This window comes from Ursus maritimus, unplaced genomic scaffold (genome assembly GCF_017311325.1).
Source record: "Ursus maritimus isolate PB19 unplaced genomic scaffold, ASM1731132v1 scaffold_24, whole genome shotgun sequence".
In the NCBI taxonomy this organism is placed as follows: Eukaryota; Metazoa; Chordata; class Mammalia; order Carnivora; family Ursidae; genus Ursus; species Ursus maritimus.
Genome location: NW_024424897.1, coordinates 2,454,532 through 2,473,195, shown reverse-complemented (window position 1 = coordinate 2,473,195; position 18,664 = coordinate 2,454,532). Strand labels below are relative to the sequence as shown.

At 60.0% G+C, this 18,664-nt stretch overlaps 1 protein-coding gene across 2 annotated transcripts; it reads left to right on the top strand.

Moving 5' to 3' along the window:
- The first annotated feature begins 14 nt into the window (after nt 1–14).
- On the top strand, nt 15–18,661 carry SLC26A11 (solute carrier family 26 member 11). Of its 2 annotated transcripts, XM_040640070.1 has the most exons (17): nt 15–123; nt 1,171–1,406; nt 1,945–2,137; nt 2,492–2,577; nt 4,911–4,990; nt 6,187–6,329; nt 7,673–7,848; nt 8,278–8,350; nt 10,194–10,244; nt 12,124–12,184; nt 13,593–13,648; nt 13,723–13,863; nt 15,435–15,562; nt 15,905–16,004; nt 16,446–16,579; nt 16,991–17,063; nt 17,824–18,661. In XM_040640070.1, the coding sequence occupies exons 2-17, from the start codon at nt 1,173–1,175 to the stop codon at nt 17,913–17,915; spliced, it is 1,821 nt and encodes a 606-aa protein (XP_040496004.1). In that variant the 5' UTR covers nt 15–123; nt 1,171–1,172; the 3' UTR covers nt 17,916–18,661. The 2 variants fall into 2 exon arrangements, with proteins under 2 accessions (XP_040496004.1, XP_040496005.1); XM_040640071.1 differs by lacking the exon at nt 13,593–13,648.
- Nucleotides 18,662–18,664: the final 3 nt, after the last annotated feature.

The window sequence follows — 18,664 nt, the reverse complement described above, 5'->3', positions numbered from 1 at the left end:
CCCGCCCCCAGGTAGTCACGTGCGTGCCAGGCCCCGCCCCACCTCCTCCTCCCTCCCCCTCCCTCTGCGGTTCCTGCGGACCTGGCTGAGGCGACAGCCGGAGACCCCGAGCTGCGGCGCCCGGTGAGTCCGCGGCGGGCGAGGCGCGGGTTCCGGGGCCCGGGGAGGAGTGGGCGAGCTTCGGGGAACGGGTCGGGGTCGCCGGGGACGGCGCGGGGCCCAAGGGTGCGGGCTCCTTCCGCAGGGACCCTTCCCCACTGCGTCCCCACCGCTTCCCCACCAGGTTCCCGCCGCCCTCGGCCTTGCTGGAGCGGTCGGCCGGCGTGAGGTCCCCACCTAAGACCGTAGGGTCCGGGGCTAGCGGCTTCGGGGGTGGGAGGCGTGGTGTGGGGTGTGTCCAGAGCCGGGTCGGGGGCTGAGGGGTGGTCTGGGGCCGGCTGTGCGCGCGGGCGGCGCCTGGACCCTAGAGAATGCTGCGCATCCCGAATTAATGGCCCCGGACGCTCTCCCAGAGCCCGTGAGAGCCCCTGCGCGCTCCTGTAGGGACGAGAAAGCCACAGGTGGGGGGTGGGGTAGGCGCGGCCTCAGAATGGGAGACCCCCCCCCACCGCCAGCGCCGCAGTCCGCGGTAGTGGGTGGAGTCCGCCGTGCTACGCACTGGGAAAGCCTGGGGCGCTCAAGGCTGCAGTCCGCCCCCCCCCCCCGCCCCGGGCACAGCCCCCCAGCCAGACGAGGGTGCCCCCGTGGACCCTGCTACTCTTCGTACTGCTCCCCGTTAAATTCTTTGGGGAGAGAAAAAGAAGAAATAAATTATCTCGGGAGGAGACATGGTGTCTAATTAGTGTTTAAGTTTCTCGTTGAGAAATCACATACCGCATTTTTCCTGGCCAGTGTGGGTGGAAAGAAGGCAGCTGGGGTTGGGGCAGGTGGGATTCAGGGAGAGCAGTGAGCAGGGTCCAGGGCGGGGACTACACCTTTTATTGAGGCCCCCTTCTGCACAGGTTTGGCTTCCTTCCGGAGCCGCAAAAAGGCAGGTTTAACCCATCTGGCTTGGACCCCCTGGGGGAGACAGCTGTGCCTCTCCGGAGGGCCCTGGACCCCACCCTACTGCTGGCTTCTGCCAAGCCCAGAGCTGAGCGCGGGTCCCTGTTGCCCCCATGCCCACCCCAGGCATGCCATCTTCTGTGAAGGCGTTGGGTCCGGCCAGGCCCTCGGGTGCCAATATGGCCCCGCAGGCCCACTGCTGCTCCCCTGCGGCTGTGCAGAGGTGGCTCCCCATCCTGGCCTGGCTGCCGGACTACTCCCTGCAGTGGCTGAAGATGGACCTCATCGCGGGACTCTCGGTTGGGCTCACAGTCATTCCCCAGGCGCTGGCCTATGCTGAGGTGGCTGGACTCCCGCCGCAGGTGAGACGTCCGCCCCAGCAGCTGTCCCCGCCCCAGCCTCCTCACCCGTGCAGCAGAGTAGGAATGCATCACATCCCCTCCAGGCAAGCAGGGCGCCAGAACCCCAGCCCTGTGGGGCCCCAGAAGTCTTGGTTTAAAGTCTCTAGCATGTGACTGCCTTTGGGCAGGTGCACGCCCTGTAACTGCTCTTGTCACACTTGCCACACTCAGGCACTGAGGTAGTCTGGGTTGCCTGATGGGGCCAGCAGGGTGACTCACCATGGTCTCAAAAACGCTTTCTTAGACTCACAGACTGAGACAAGCACCCAAGGGACTTTGCGTCCCTGCTGGCACCCAGCTGGGTGCAGGTAGAAAAGAGGCCCCTAATCGCTATGGCTCCACACATGGCTCCCAGAGGGTGAGTGCTTTGCCCTGTGTGCGCCGCTGTGCCCGTAGTCGCAACGGCCCGCCCCAGATCCTGTGCTCAGACATCCCCCCCCCCCGGGACACTGTGGGCCCACCGTGCGCTCCTCCGTGCTCAGTGCTGTCTCCCCACCAGTATGGCCTCTACTCTGCCTTCATGGGATGCTTCGTGTATTTCTTCTTGGGCACCTCCCGGGATGTGACGCTGGGCCCGACGGCCATCATGTCCCTCCTGGTCTCCTTCTACACTTTCCACGAGCCCGCCTATGCTGTGCTGCTGGCCTTCCTGTCCGGCTGCATCCAGTTAGCCATGGGCTTCCTGCGCTTGGGTAAGACTCTTGGGCCTTCCTGCCAGGGGGTACCCAGGCACCTGCCTCCTGGGGATGGCCCAACCTTCAGCCTTTCCTGCTTTGTCTCTCAAGGGCTATTCCTGTGTGTTTGTGAAGAGGGATTCTCTCAGCCCTCTGCTATTCTGCTTAGAGGCCAGGACACTTGGAGGAGTGCCCTGGGCCTCAGACCCTAGCCCCCTTTCCGGGCTGTCCAAACCGGTCCAGATAGGATGTGGCCCACCAGTCCTTAGCCCCACTCCCCACAGACCACCTCTCCCAGCCCACATCCATCCATGTTCTCTGGGACGGGGCGGAGCTGGGCCCACCTGCTCAGTATTCCCTCTTGGCCGGCAGGCTTTCTGCTGGACTTCATCTCCTGCCCCGTCATCAAAGGTTTCACATCCGCTGCCACCATCACCATCGGCTTCGGGCAGATCAAGGTAGGCATGCTGGTTGGCAGCCAGGCACCTCCTGGGTAGTAGGACCGAGGCTGGCTTCCCCATGTGTGGGCCAGTTGATGTCTTGCTCTTCCAGAGCTCAGAGCACAAGGTGCTTGAGTGGGTCTCCATTGATTCTGGGAACCCTTGGGGGAGATGCTGAGTGATGGTGGGACTGTAGGACAGTAATTGGGGTGACTGGTGATGACAGCCTTGCCCCTGTTGGAGTGTTTGGTTCGCCTCCCCAGGTGATTCCCTTCTGCCCTTCCCTACATGGCTGCCAGCGCAGCCTCTCAGGCCCTCAGCATACCGCCAGCATGGTAGAAAGCAAAGTACTCCTCTGTGCTCGTCTAGTTAGATGATTTCGTTTTAATGTTTTTTTCAATTTATTTTTTGTACTTTTTTCTTTAAGATTTTATTTATTTGAGAGAGAGTGTGCATGCGTGCACTGGCATGAGCCAGGGGAGGGGCAGAGAGAGAGGGAGAGTCAGACTCCCTGCTGAGCACAGAGCCTAACACAGGGGTCGACCCCAGGACCCCGAAATCACGACCTGAGCCGAAATCAAGAGTCGGATGCTTAACCGACTGAATCCCCCAGGCGCTCCTCTAACATGTTTTAAACAAATATAAAGAGATAGGGCATTTGAAAAATACCGAACAGAGGGGCGCCCAGGTGGCTCAGTCGGTTAAGCGTCCGACTCTTGATTTCGGCTCAGGTCGTAATCTCAGGGTCCTGGGGTTGAGCCCCACGTCAGGCTCCATGCTTAGCATGGAGTTTGCTTGGGATTGTCTTTCCGTCTCCCTTTGTCCTTCTCCCTACTTATAATTTTTTCCCTAATAAACAAGTAAATAAAATCTTTAAAAAAATACGTGTAAGAGGTAGTAGAAGCGATTATCATCAGTGATCTGAGGACGTTATTTACTCTCTTCTCGTTGGGTTTTAAGTTCCCGAAGGGCAGGAATGGTTTTGCTTGCGGCTGCGGCCGCCCAGGCCCACACGTTGTGCAGGAGTAGGTCTGCGCTGGGCTGGGTGTGCAGAGCGGAGCCGAGCCACATTGTACAGAGAGGCCCCTGGTGGCAGCCTGCAGGCCTGCCCCTGTCTCAGGATCTGCTGTCAGCATCCCGTCTCTCTAAGGCATGGTTCCCGTGCCCGGGCTATACTCCGGGCTGGCCCAGGGCAGCGTCCCTGATGGAGGTGGAGCGAGAGTCAGGGACAGGAGGGTGTGAACGAGAAGAAAGGAGCAGACCCTCTCCGTGCTCCTGCTGTGTGCCAGATGCTGGGTTGAACCCTCCCTTGCCTTGGATCGTGCTGACGCCTCCAGGAGGCATGTTCCTCATTATCTGCGCGGAAAGAGGAGGGAGCTCCTTGGGTGTGGGCGGACACGGTTTGTGTGTGCTGTACACACATATGTCACGGTGAGCTTGGCAAGTGCTGTTCCGTGGGATGGTCTGTCCTTTATTCTGGAAACGATATCTTTCCTTTTCAGTGTCAGGGATGTTCTTTTTTGTAATTGTAATACATAGAAGGTCGTTTTTTACGTGCTTGTGCTTGGCATCGCTAGGTTCCCTAAATCTTTAATAGCTTGACTAGGTCATGACAGCCATCTGAGAGCCCTAGGCCAGGGTGGGGGTCAGGAGTTGGGGGGGAGGTTCTCCTGACCTGTCCTGGCAGGAGCCCCCGGGTCCCAGAATCCTGTGTTTCCAATCCCAGTGTGTTTCCCATCCGGGGCTGTGTGCACAGGTTTTGGGATCCTTGGAGTCTGGCCACGCTGGGAGTCTGGGCCTCGACCACCCCGCTAACACTCCCCACTCGGAGTCAAGCGGGATAAAGAACTAAAACACAGAGGAGAATCCCTTCTCCCCTGCAAGGACCCTGCCCGCCTGTGTCCCCTAGCGGCCCTTCCCTGGAGGCCCTCAGAGCCCCTGGTGGTCCTGCCTGCGGCTTCACCTGATTTTCCCTCTGTGGGGGGCAGTGCCTGGAAGGTGGGCCTCAGGCCAGTGGCAAGGCTGGGGTGTGTCAAGGGTAGTGGGGCCCACGGGCCAGGCAGAGAGTGACCGTGGACCCTGGACCAGGGCATGGGCGTACTGGTCTCCGGGCTTTGAGATCACCCAGAATGATTTTCCTCATGTGGAAGAATTATTCACCAAGAAGTGTCATTGACCCCAAACGCGAAATGCCTCTTTCTTTGAGGTTAATTCTGATCTCCTGCCCCTGGGGGCTTTGGGAATGGGCAGATGGTGCCCAGAGAGCCTCGGGATGTGCCCCCAGGAAGGGGGCTGAGATGTGCTGAGATGCTGCAGGGGAAGGTTGTCTAATACAATCTCTGTTTGCACAGAACCTCCTGGGACTGCAAGATATCCCGAGGCAGTTTTTCCTGCAAGTGTATCAGATCTTCCGCAAGGTTGGAGAGACCAGGTACCTGCCGGCTGTGTGGTCCCACTCTTCCTTCCAGAGCCCTTTCCCAGGTTCCCCCCCCCCCCCGGCCAGGTGGCAGGTATTCCAGCCCTCTGGGGCCTGGCCACCCAAACAGGGGCCCCAGAGAAGCACCATCAGCATCACAGGGGAGCTGGTCAGAAATGCAGACTCTCAGCTCTGCCCAGACCTATTGCATCCAGCAGTTGACAGCAGCCCCAGGGAGCTGAAGGCCTGAGAGCCGGTCAGCGTGCCCCTGCACACAGTCTCTGTGGGTGGTAGGAGTGGGAGGGCCCCACGCAGAGAAAAAGCATCAGTCTCTCTAAAGGTTTGTAGTTCGGTGAGGAGAACAGGGCACGGGGGAGGCAGGTGCAAACAGAATGTGCAGGGAGAGAGGATGAGAGCCAGACCGCCGGTCATGGGGCTTCTTCAGATGAAGGGCCTCTCCCAGCTGGCAGGCGGGTTAGAGGACAGACGGGAGAGGCTCCTAGAGGAGCCCAGCTGGAATCCAGGACATCTCCCTGGCCGGAGGAGCAAGGGGACGCAGTGATCTGGGGGAGCTATGGGGGGGGGCGGAATGCTGAGGCCAGGAGGGAGTGGGGGACACCTGTGACGGACTGTCCTCTCCTCCACTTCCTGATCGGCTTCGAGGCTTCGCGGTGCTGAATCCACTGGAAGCCAGGGGCTCCCTGGCCCAGGACATGCAGCCTACGGGGGTCCTTGTCGGGGGGCAGGGGAATTGGAGACTGACAGGTCAGAGCATCGTAGGCTGTGAGAAGTGAACGTTCTAGAACAGACGAGGCACCTGTAGCCACAGAGCCGCATGGCTGTAAACGTGAGCCCATAGCCCTCCCACCACTGTGGTCTGGGCCTCGACCCCCAGGCCTGCGCTGGCCTGCGTGGTCGCTAAGTGTTGAATGAAGATTGGAAATAGAACAGGGAGACGTGTCTTAGGAAAAGGCGAGAAGGGCAGTCGAGAGGGAAGCTTTCCGGCAGAAGGGGCGATCGGAGGGCACAGGTGTATGCCCGGGCCGGCCTGGGTGTGACCGGTGTCCGTCCGCGGGGTGGGCGATGCCGTGACCGGTGTCCGTCCGCGGGGTGGGCGATGCCGTGACCGGTGTCCGTCCGCGGGGTGGGCGATGCCGTGACCGGTGTCCGTCCGCGGGGTGGGCGATGCCGTGACCGGTGTCTGTCTGCAGGGTGGGCGATGCTGTGCTGGGGCTGGTGTGCATGGTGCTGCTGCTGGTGTTGAGGCTGATGCGGGACCACGTGCCTCCTGTGCACCCCGAGATGCCCCCGGGCGTGCGGCTCAGCCACGGGCTGGTCTGGACTGCCACCACAGGTGAGCGGTGCTCTGGCTGGGGAAGTGCCGCAGCCGTCCTGCGTGCACGCTGGGGGCGCACTCCGCCGGAGTCTCCTGTCGCTGGTCTGGGCGTGACCTGGGCTCCTGGGCGCCAGGATATTGCAACTTGCCAGCTGGCTCCGATCTCTGGCCGGGGTGGAGAACGGCATTTAGTAGCAGGAATTCTCAAGCAGGCGATTGTGACCCCCGGGGAGCTTTGGCAGTGTCTGGAGTCGTTTCTGGTTGACACTGCCGGTGGGGGGGGGGGCTGTCATGGGCACCTGGTCGGGAGAGGCCAGGGAAGCCATCGAACGCCTGCAGTGCACAGCTCTCAGTGTCCAAGGATGATCCGGTCCAGAATGTCAGTGGCTTGAGGCCGGGGAGCCCTGGCGGGTCCCTGAGGGAGGAAACACATGGACCACGTGCTTCTCTTTGAACCGTGCGGCCCTGAGCCTGGGTTTCCCATCACACGATGGGTAGCCGGGCCCTGGGCCTTTCCTGCGCCTTGGAAGATTGTCAACAGCTAAAACGTAGTTTAAATGTTGTAGTTCTGACGACAACGTCAGTGGTAAGAGTGCGTTGCAGCCTTTTGAGAGCTCGGTGGGTAATGGGGCTCATATTCCAGGAAGAGCTATCGCCCCCATTTAAGAAGCCAGTGTGGGGGCACCTGGGTGGCTCAGTCAGTTCAGCATCTGACTCTTGGTTTTGGTTCAGGTCATGATCTCAGGGTTGTGAGATCAAGCCCTGCGTTGGGCTTTGCGCTCAGTGGGGAGTCTACTTGGGCTTTTCTCTCTCCCTCTTCTGTCCCTCTCCCTTGCTTGTTTGCTTTCTCTCTCAAATAAATAAATAAGATTCTTATTATTTTTTAAAAGATTTTATTTATTTATTTGCCAGAAAGAGAGAGAGAGAGAGAGGGCACATAAGCAGGGGGAGCAGCAGGCAGAGGGAGAGGAAGAAGCAGACTCCCCACTGAGCAGGGAGCCCGATGTGGGGCTCCATCCCAGGACCCCGGGATCATGACCCAAGCTGAAGGCAGACGCTTAACCAACTGAGCCACCCAGGCTCCCCATAAATAAAATCTTTAAAAAAAAAAAAAAAGCCAGCGTAGCTCAGGTGGGACCCAAGGTGACCAGTAGATGACACGGGTAGGCTGTGTGTGTCGCCGTGGGCCTGTCCCGCCATCTGGCATTTGCCATGCCATCCCGTGTTCGTGCCTGCCCCTTGGTCGCTGGTGTGTGTGCTGGGGTGCTGGGTGGGGGCGGGTGTCCTGCGTCCTCGAGTGTGTTGCTGCCCCAGTTACCCAGAGGAGCCAGATGTCACCGACGGGTCTCCTTCTGTCCTAGCCCGCAATGCCCTGGTGGTCTCCTTTGCCGCCCTGGTCGCGTACTCCTTTGAGGTAACCGGATACCAGCCTTTCGTTCTGACGGGGCAGACCGCTGAGGGGCTCCCTCCAGTCCGGATTCCGTCCTTCTCCGTGACCACGGCCAATGGGACTGTTTCCTTCACCGAGATGGTACAGGTGCGTGGAGATGGAGCCAGGCCTGCCGGTGGAGCTGCAGTGCCCTCTGGGCCTGGGTCTGTGCCCCCGATGCATCTGCTTCGTAATGAGGAGGTCTGAGCCCCGCTAGGACCACGGGACGGAGCGCCTCTGGGTGCAGGGACAGGCACAAAAGGGTTCCCATTGGGCACAACCTCAGAGGACACCACGTTTTGTTTTCTGCCCCGAGCCCAGAGTGTTTCTCGTGCTACGGATACTGGCAGAGCAGGGATGTTTTCTGTGCTCTGCTGTGTGTCTGGCTCCGGACGGGAGCCCACGGCCCTGCAGCTAAAGCTCGGCGGCTCGGCTGGACGCGGAAGAGCCTGTGCCGGCGTCGGTGGGTCACTGCCTGGCCAGAGCCCTCCTGTCCTCCCCTGGACGGTCCCTTACTGTCCTTCTCTCCTCCCTCAGGACATGGGGGCTGGGCTGGCTGTGGTGCCCCTGGTGGGTCTCCTGGAGAGCATCGCGGTGGCCAAGTCCTTCGGTAAGATGCCCACCACCTGGGCCTCCCCGGCGGTGCCCGGAGCTGGCCGTGCTTGCCTGCTTTTATCTGCTTCAATTTTTAACAGCTTGAGTTTTTATCCAAGTAATACATACTCGTGTTTAAAAAAAAAAAAGTGTAGTAAAGGTGGTTTATGTTGAAAACCCCATCCAGTGGTGGCTGGTAACGTGTGCCAGCCTGGTCTCTGGAAGGAGAAGGCTCTGCGTTTCACCTTCGGCTTTTCTGAGGCGTAAAGGTGCCCCCACCCGCCGCCTTCCAGTGGATCGTGGAGTCTGAACGGTCGCATGTCAGGATGAGAGGCCGCGGCCTCTGCCTGCCGGACACACGCAGTTAAATAACCTCGTGGGTCGTACTGAAACGTAGTAGGTCAGGAAGGCGTAAGTTTTAAGTCCATCTTTATTTCTGACATGATTTATTTCATTTAAAGTTTTCTTGTAACAGCTAGTAATGGTTGTGTCTAATGATGGGTTCCGAAAATTCCTAAAAATTTAACAGTGCACTCTTTCCAGCTGGCTGAGTACCCCTGGCCTGTGCCCTCCTCGCCCCCAGGGAGGCCGGGATGCAGTCACCTACTTAAATGCCTGTTCATTCGCCTAGAACTCAGATTCCTCCATAGGAGCTGAGGCTACCCCATCCCTCGTGCGTCCCCTCCCTTGGGTCTGCGCGGCGACCAGCTTTGTGGTGTGCGTGGAAGGCATTTTCCTTTCCTTCTGTGATGGTTACGCTCTCGTTGCACTGGGGTATGGGTCGATTCTCCAGATGAAACCCTCTAAACGGCGTGTACGTCGCTGTACCCGCCTAGACCAGGTGTGGTTGTGCCAGCATCTTGACCGGCCCGTCCTGCCGAGGAGACTCGTGCCTGATGCACATCGAGGGGTTGTCCCTGCTAATCACCAGCGGCTGCTCCAGGTCCCGCCGCACGTGCCGATCAGATCTTCCTCGCGCAGTTTTTGTTTTTCTGACGATCTTTTTCCGGGTGGGGGGAGGAGCTTTGGGGGTATTTTGGAGTCTGCATCTTACAGCACGTATGCCTCTTTGACTTTAACACTGTTTTCTTCTGAAGTCACCTGATGTCCTGTCCTAACTTGTAAGCTTGTTCTCCAAAACCAGAGCTGGAGAGCCACAGCCCGCGGCCCAAGAGTGGCTTTTACATTTTTAAATGTTTGAGAAACTTTGTAAAAAGGATAAGGATTTTGTAACACACGAAAAGCGTGTGGCGTTCACACCTCAGTGTTTGTGTAAAGAGGTGTTTCAGGAACACGATTGTGGTCACGTGTTTACGGGTCCCCACGGCTGCTTGCAGCTACAAAGGGGCTGAGTCGTCGCGACCGAGAGTGGTCTGCAGCGCCTACCGCGTTCCCAGCCTGGCCCTTCCCAGAAGCGTTCGCCCGCCCCGCGTCCCCCCCCCCGCCCCCCGCAAGCTTGCCGGCTCCTCTCTCTGCACCGCCTCGGCTGGGACTTCGGGTCCTCTCCACTTGGAGTCAGAGAGGGTTTCGTTTCAGACTTTGTCCCCTTCTCACGAAAGGAACGCGTGTTTGTGGCAGGAAACGGCCCAAGTGCAGAAACACGTAAAGGAGTGAATCACTTGCGACATCCATCGCTACCCCAGTTACCTGCTGTTAATGTGTTGCTGACCGTCTGTCTGCATTTTCTGTGACACGACAACACAGACACGCGCACGTGATTTGTGCATGTGCTCGTGCCGTGTTTACAAGTAGACGCTGCCATGGGTAGAAGTTTATAACCTGTGTTTTCACCTCGTGAATGTTTTCTCAGTGGGGTCATGCATGTAGTGACGATGTTTTTTTTTGTCCTTTGCCTTTAGCTTCTCAAAACAATTACCGCATTGACGCCAACCAGGAGCTGCTGGCCATCGGTAAGCCCCCTGTGGCGGCTCTCTGTGGGCGAGTGTGCTTCTCTGTGTCTCGCCTGAGCTGTGCAGGTCACAGGGATGGTCGCGGTGAGGTTCAAGGGGCAGAGGTGGCCCTGAGTTGGGCCCTTTGAAGTCCTCGCGTGGATTCACCCTTAAACCTCCAGATGGTTCGGTGCCGTCACTAGGAGCCAGCAGCTGACGTGTGGTGTCCGTGCTGACGGAAGCTCCTTGAGCGCTGGCTCTGTACCCGACCCCGAGGTCTGTAGTCTGTTCTGTGTCAGGGAACGCCCAGAATGTCCCACCTGCAGTCAGATTGCTGAGGAACGTGGCCAGGCAGGACCTGCGGGACCTTGACTGCCCGGGACCCCTGCCCTGGGGCCTCCCTCCTGGCCAGCAGGCGGCTCCGTGAAGACTTGGGTGGGCCCCGCTGTGGACAGGTCTGTGCCCGGCCTCCCAATTTTGTTTTTGTTTTTTTGGGGTTTTTTTGTATTCATGAATTCAGCCTCTCTGGTGATTTGTTCTGAGAGTATGACATGAATTTTTAATTCGGTTATCATGATTGTGGACACCAGGCCTCTCTGCCTTTCCTTCCTGCCCCTGGCGAGGTGGGCACGGGTCAGAGCGAGCAGCACCGGGTGCCTTCCCAGCGGAGTCCAGGGGAACCTCCCCCGAGCCCCTGGGTTTCCCGACAGCAGACGGCGTGGGGCCCCAGGTTGGGTCACGGGAGCTTTGCAGGCTCCTCTCTGAGCCCGTGGTGGCGGGTGTCACCTAGGTGGCTGGTGAGGTGGACTTAGCCAGGACTGGCTCGCCCCCAGGCAGAGGAAGTCTGTAGACCTTTCCCACACTCAGTAGTAGAAGTTCCAGACAGGAGTCCTTGGGGCATCTCCTTCCCGTTTCTGCAGATAGCACAGAACTTCTCTGCTTCGTGGCAGCGACACGCAAGGGGTGGCCATGAAGCTGAGGTTATTAAGGTAGATGTGTGGACCGCAAGGGCTGCTGACCCCGGGGTGTAAGAGAGGCCAGGCAGCTCTCCAGCAGGTGCATAGCAAGAGGCCTCCATCGACCCCACAGAGGCCGCTCTGGGAGGGATCCACACATCCCTGCTCCTCAAGCAGTTGGGCCTTTGACCCGAGTCTCAAGGGGCCATCGTAAGGAGTCAGGGTGACCATGTGTGGTCCAGGCACGGCCTTTACCACGTCCACCGATGTCTGCCCTGCTCTTGCAGCATGTGCTGGGCTGTGGGACCCGGGAGGGCCTGGCTCTGAGTGGGCCCCACCCTGAGCTGCCTCGAGCAGGTCTTGGACCTGTGACCTCATTGTGGTGTTTGTGAAGGTGCCAGGGTGAGCCAGATGCTGCCAGGGCCGCTTGAGATAAACGTGGGCTAACTAATTATCTCTGTTCTTGGGGCCCAGCCAGGTTCCGTCAGGTGTGGGTGGGTCAGCGTCACAGGGGCGGACCACTTACCAGCCATGACCTTTTGTCCCAGCCGGTCATCTCACGAGAGGAGTGTGGGTCTGAAGGAACTCGTGGGGTACAGCAGGTGGGCAGCTGGCCTCCGGGCAGCCTTATGCATCCTGAGCCCCTCCTGGGGAGGTGGGTTCCTCTGCCTGTTACACGTGGGAAAAGGCACGTTTAGCTCACGGGGACAGGGCTGGGGCCGGAGTTATGCTAAAGCAAGGGTCGGTGAACTTGGCAAAGGTCATGGTTTGTCTTTCCTTCAATGAGACAGACACACGGACACAGACGTAGGATCCCCCTGGGTGGTTCCTCTGGCCTTCTGTTTTCTCTTTCTGGTTTCTGGCCTCCTTTTCTCCACCACCCCCCATCTGTTTTAAATCCGTCTCTCTCCTGGATAAACCTCTTCCTTCCATTTTCTCCCCAGGCCTGACCAACGTGCTGGGCTCCCTCGTCTCTTCCTACCCGGTCACAGGCAGCTTTGGACGGTGAGTGACCATGTCCTTCCCTGTGCCTCGGGGGGCAGGGGGTCCCAGCCCAGGCCAGAGGGTCTGCGTCCGCCTCAAAGAGCCTGCCCGGTCCTTGTCCACATCTCGATGCCACTTCGTTCTCTGGGGCAGAAGTCTGCCCTACATCAGGGGCGTCCGTGGGAGGCAGGAGTGGGGCTCCCTTTGCTGTCCTTCACACAATCTCACGTGGTTTTCTCTGATGGCCCCATGGTTTACTCCTGAAATGTTGCCAGAATGTGGCAGTGCTTCCTGTGTCTTGTGGTGGAGTACATTCCTAAATGGAGGGCAGGACAGAGGGTGACCTTTGGTGGAGAAGAGGCATCAGCCAGTGGGGCCCAAGTCCCCGGAACCGCTGGCCCCACCCCGTCTGAGTACCAGACCTCCCCGGCACCCTCACAGCACCGCATCGGAGGGGACACAGGGCATACTCAGTGCCCCCCCGCAAGCAGGACTCACACGGGGCCCACGTCAGAGTTTCGGAGGTTCCACGCAGAGCGCGTACAACAGTGCCAGGGGCCGCGTCGTGGAGTAAGAGCTCTGCGTCCTTGGTGTAACTTTTCATCTATTGCTGCTGCACGATCAGCGTGTCGGGGTCACAGGGTCTGTGCCCTGGGTTGTCACAGCGCCTCGTGTGTGACGAGTGCTGAAAACATCCATGTGTATTTAAGGAATGCCATTCCTGCCTAACTGCACAGCAGTGAAGGGTGACTTAGGCTTTCTGGGGACATGGCTAGACAGACGTGTTTCCAGAGGACATGCTGGCGGGCACAGGTCACTGTCAGGTGATCACGAGCATATGTGAGGCAGAATCCTCGCTGTCGTGGAAATCAGGTGGCCGTTCCTTTGTGGTCTTCATGGTGGCGGAGGGCAACGTGGGCCCAGGACCAGTTCTTTGGCAGAGATTCGGGTCTGAAGGCAGTTTTCCAAACAGGCAAAACGAAAAAGGGAAGTTGAAAAGGAAGAGCAGCCAAGTTCACTTCCAGATTCGCCCTGGGAGGAGCTCGCTGTCAGCATCTGGTGTTTCTCTGCATTGACAAGCGCACGTGTGTACGTGCGTGCGCCTGCGTGTGGGAGATGGCGAGTGTAGTGAGGGGGACGTCGCCCCACTCGGTGGTGTCACCCGCATCTCTCCCTGCCCGTGCACACGAGGGTCATCGTTTCTAATGGCAGCGTTTGCTCGAGCTGACGTGCCCCAGGCTGGGGACGTTCGTTTTCCACCCCCACTGGAGGCTGGAATCTGAGGTCAGGGTGCACTTCAGCATCTCCCCCTTACGTGCCGGTGTCCGCGGGGCCCGATGTCCCCTTGCAGGCACTCCTGTCCCGGGAGACCGGCCTCCCCTGCTCTTCCAGGCTCCCATAGCGACTAACAGCCTCTGTCGCCTTCCAGGACAGCTGTGAACGCCCAGTCGGGGGTGTGCACCCCAGCGGGGGGCCTGGTGACAGGTGAGCACCCCCTCCACTGTGCCCAGAGCGCGTGCGGGGGTGGGGCTGGCGGTCACCCGCCTGTCTCCCCACAGGAGTTCTGGTGCTGCTGTCGCTGGATTACCTGACCTCACTGTTCTCCTACATCCCCAAGTCCGCGCTGGCCGCCGTCATCGTCATGGCCGTGGCCCCGCTCTTCGACGCCAGGATCTTCGCGACGCTCTGGCGTGTGAAGAGTACGTATGTCCTCGTCCGTCTGTCACGCTTACTCGTGCGTGCGCGTGCGCGCACACGGCCTGGATTTTTCTCCCACCGCCTCCCAGGACCCAGGTGGTGGGATTGGAGCTGGGTGTTAGCTTCGTTCTGGGAGGTGGTCCTGCTGGCCGTGGGTCAGGGCTCCCTTCAACTCCTCAGGCTGCGAGGAGCGCCCCAGGGCAGCGATATGCAGTGCTGAGTGAGTCTGCAACTCACAGGATACCCTGCGGCTTCCCCTCCTTTCCTCCTTCCCTCGCCTCCTCCTGCACCCCTCCCCCTTTCTCTTCTCCTCCACCCCCTTGCTCCTCCTCTCTACCTCTCCTCCTCCCCTCCTCCCCCTCCTCTCCTCCTCCTGTCTTACTCCTCCCCTTTTCCTCCTCCTCTCCTCCCCTTTTTCCTCACCCCGTCTCTTGCACCTCTCCCCCCTTTTCCTCTCCTCTACCCTCTCCTTCCTCCTCTCCGCTTCTCCTCCTCCCCTCCCCTCCCCTACTCCCCCTCCTTGCCTCCTACACTCCTCCCCATCCTCCTGCACTCCTCCCCATTCTCCTCTCCTTTCCTGTCTCCTCTCCCCCTCCCTTCCCCCCCCTTCACCCCTCTTCTCCTTCGTCTCCTGCACTTCTTCCCATCCTCCTCCACTCCTCTCCCTCCCCCCTCTCCTCTCCTCTCCTCTCTTCTCCTCTCCCTCCTCTCACTCCTCCTCTTCCTCCTCTTCCCTCTCCTCTCCCTTCTCCCCTTTCCCAGCCCCAAGCCTGGCCCAGCTGGGGGAAGATGGGAGACTTCCAGCGTGTCCGACAGGACAGTCCCCCCTCCCCGCCGTCACAGTGGCTCAGGACTCCTCTGAGCCTGCAGGGGCCTTTACTAGAGCAAGTATCTGTTTTGTGTTGTAAAGCAGTTGAGGGACGGATGGGGCTCACTGCTCTCTCTCCCGTCTGCCCCCCCCAGAGTCATCAGGTGAAGGAAGCGGTGGTTCTGTCTCAGGCCACATGTGCCAGTTCTTCCCTGTGCCGCCACCCCATCTCTGGGACAGCCCTGAGATGGCGCCGCCAGCCTCTGTGGGCATCTGGGCGGGGGCACGGCAGGTGCTCCCCACCCGCACTGAGGTCCCGGGAGGATGGGGACCTTGTCGGAGTGACGCATGTCAGGGTTGAATCCTGGGTGGACCCCCAAGCCCACCCACCTGTTTGCACCAGGGTACCTCCTGCGGCTCAGAGAAGTTACCTGGGTGGCCCAGGGTCGGCCATTTGGCCTCTGAGTGGTCTCCAGGCTTCCCTGGCCCCAAGTGTCCCAGGCCTGGCCCCATCCCCAAGTCCCGTCCTCAGCCCCCTGACAGGTGCCCACTGTTGACCTCCTCCCAGAGGGCGGGGGTGGGGCCAGGCCCTCAGGGCTTAGTGGCCCCTCCCCTGGCAGGGAGGGGTGGGGCTGACATGTCTTGAGCTGGTGCAGCCCACGAGTGGCGTCAGGCTCCGCGTCCCCAGATGCACGTGTCCCTGGGGCTTCACGCGCTGAGCCAGGCTTACCAGGACCACCCCTCAGCTGCACCGCTCTCCCCCAGGGCTGGACTTGCTGCCCCTCTGTGTGACCTTCCTGCTCTGCTTCTGGGAAGTCCAGTACGGCATCCTGGCCGGGACCCTGGTGTCTGTGCTGATTCTCCTGCACTCAGTGGCCAGACCCAAACTGCAGGTACTGGCCTGTTCTCCCCGCAAGAGGGAGCAGCTGGCCTCAGGGGGCCTGGTGGGGTGAAGGTGCCTGAGGCCGCAGCCCCTGACTCAGCTGTGTTGCGTTGTTTTGGTGTGACTGTTCGCTTAGCGAATGGGTGTAAGTCTCCTGCCATCAACCACAGACTCTCCCACTACACACGAGGTGGGTGGGGCCAAGGAAGGGCTCATCGGCTCTGCACTCCCCTCACTTCTGTCGGCCTGGGTTGGGGCCTCCTGCGTGGACGGGCCACTCTGGCGGAGCTACCAAGTCTGACTTGTCTCCAGGACATACAGGCTCGCCCTTTCTCTGTTCCCCCATCCCCAGGTGTCAGAGGGGCCGGTGCTGGTCCTGCAGCCGGCCAGCGGTCTGCACTTCCCCGCGGTGGAGGCCCTCCGCGAGGCCATACTCACCCGGGCCCTGGAAGGTACGTGGGCCAGGATGAGGTGGGCTGCAGTCATCCCCAGCTCCTGCCGCTGTTTCCACCCCCCAGGCTGCTGCCGCAGGACCCCCAGGCCCCGTCCTCAGCTCCTGGGTCCAGGAGGCTGGGCATCTCAGAGTGGCGTCTGGTGGGTGCTGGCTGTCTGCATGCAGCAGGGGGGGCTGTTCTCAGTCGCTGTTCCTAAAGACCCATCCCGTTCTCTGTTCTCCGGGGCGTTGGTATTTAGGGGAGAGAAAGGGCCCGTTTGTTCTCTAAAGGAAATTGCTGTTGTCTCCAGACGGCTGTCACCTGGGGTCCTGCTGACCCTGCCCTCCCCCCCCACTGGGGGATGGAGCTCCTGATGGCCTCGCTGTGCCCCAGGCCTCTGGTCAGGGCCTCCTGCAGCCGCCCCCGCCCCGTGTGACCGGCTGGCACGTGTCTCCGCAGCATCCCCCCCGCGCTGCGCGGTTCTGGAGTGCACGCACATCTGCAGCATCGACTACACCGTGGTGCTGGGGCTCGAGGAGCTCGTAGGGGACTTCCACAGGCACGGGGTCACCCTCGCCTTCGTCGGCCTGCAGGTGGGTGTCGTCACAGGGCGCGCTTGCCGGGCTCTTCTCCGCTCTCACACCTGCCTGTGGGGCGCCGTTACTATCATCCCATGTCAGGACAGAGGCCCCGAGGCCCCAAGAGGCTGTGTGACCTGGGGCAGGATGCTGGGCCCCCTGGCTCCAGAGCTTGCTCATAGCTGTTCCGTTCTTTGTCCTGTCTGCAGAGAGCTCGTTTTTGTGTCTTTCAGAGAGTAATCATTTAAAAAGTCTGCCTCTTCTAGCACGCCCGAAGGCAGTTTCTTCCGTCTGTTTGACCAAACGGAGGGGAAGGCGTACCTGCTGGGAGACTCTGGGGGAGGCTGGGGGCCTGCCCCGGACCCCCGTGCCTGTGCGCTGCAACAGGGGCACCCCGCCTGGAATTACAGTTTCTCTGCCCTGCAGGTTCCTGTGCTCCGTGTCCTGCTGTCCGCTGACCTGAAGGGTGTCCAGTACTTCTCCACCCTGGAAGAGGCAGGTGGGTGCAGGCGGAGTCATTGGAGAGAGAGCCACGGCAGCACAGCGCGCCCCCAGCCCGCGGGATCGGGGGCAGGACCGCAGGACTGAAACTCTGCCCTGGGAGGATCGGGCGCCCAAGTGCAAGAGTGGGGGGCACGGGCATGGTGGGGGAGGCGAGGGCACGGAGTCAGGGGCCTCCTGTTCTGGGAGTTACTTGAATGGCTGTTTTAATTACGTGCGGCATACGCTCCGTGGATGAGCAGACCTCACGTGTGTGGCTCGAGGCCCGGCAGGTGGGTACAGCCAGGCGGTCACGGAGGAGATGCGGACCGTTTCCGGCGGAAAGTGCCGTCAGTTCGTCGCCGTGACTCGCACTAGGGGTAGCCGCTGTTTGGCCTCCTTCCCCCGTGCATCAGCTCTGCCTGTTCTAGAATGTCACGTAACTGGGATCGGAACGACACTATGTCTGATTTCTTGGGCTTAACGGGGTGTTGTTGCTGGGAGCAGCTCAGGCGCTGACCAGCGGGAGACGGGGAACAGATGTGGCCTGGCCATGCCAGGGGCCATGCGGCACTAAGGAAGGGTCATCTGGGTGTGGACAGTGATGAGGTGCTGGCAGGGACTTAGGCGGAACCCTGCCCGGGCTGGGGGTGCCGGCCGGGGGGACCCCAACTCCCTGTGCTCTAGGACTCTGAAGCGCCAGCCCTTAATCCCACCTGGGATGCGACCGTTCCTCACTTCCGCCTCTTCAGTGCTTGCAAACCTCGTATTTTCTGCAGAGAAATACCTGAGGCAAGAACCAGGGACCCAGCCCTACAATGTCAGCGAAGACTCCGTTCCGGAGCACAAGATCGCCCTGCTGAAGGCCTGATGGGGGCGCTGATGGACGTCTGACGCCTGGGGAGTCTCGCAGAAGGTTCAGGATGCTGTGACCCCGGATGCCGCCCTATAAACGCCGTGGCCTGTGGGCACTGAGCAGGTGAGCCCTGGAGGAAGAAGGAGGCCATGCGTCGAGATGCACAGGTGGGACTTGTTGGCTTTATTTGGGGATGACTGAAAAACCACCCCCGTTCTGTTCCCTGGGCATGAACCTTTTTCTGAAGAACAGTTTGGAGAGAGCCTTCTAGAACAACAGACCCTGTGGGAAGAAAGGGGCAGGATTTCCACCTGGTCCAGGGGAGGGGTCCTCACACCCCAGCACCTTCCTGGTTATGGGGGACGTTGGGGTCGGGCAGCTCTGAGGCGGGTTCCAGCCTGGGTGGCGGCGTCTGTGCTGTTGTTGGGAAGGAAACCGAGATGTGCCAAATGACTTAACGTGTCTGTGAAAAATAACTTTGTTGTCAGTGTTTTTTTAATTAAAAAAGTAGGAGCTTTGGTGTTTTTGTAAAAACCGTGAACACTTATTGTAAAATGTACAGGAAATCATCTTCTCCATCGACTTGGGTGGTAGTCAGGCCCCCTCCCCGTGGTGTCGCCCCCGTCTGTACATCAGCATGGGGGGGTGTGTTCCAGCCGTGTGTGGATGGGGCCGTTTCATACATGGTGCTCTGTGGCCCACGCTTTCATGCAGTCCGTGCTGTGAATTACTCGTTGTGATAATAAATAGAGAATACGTGATCT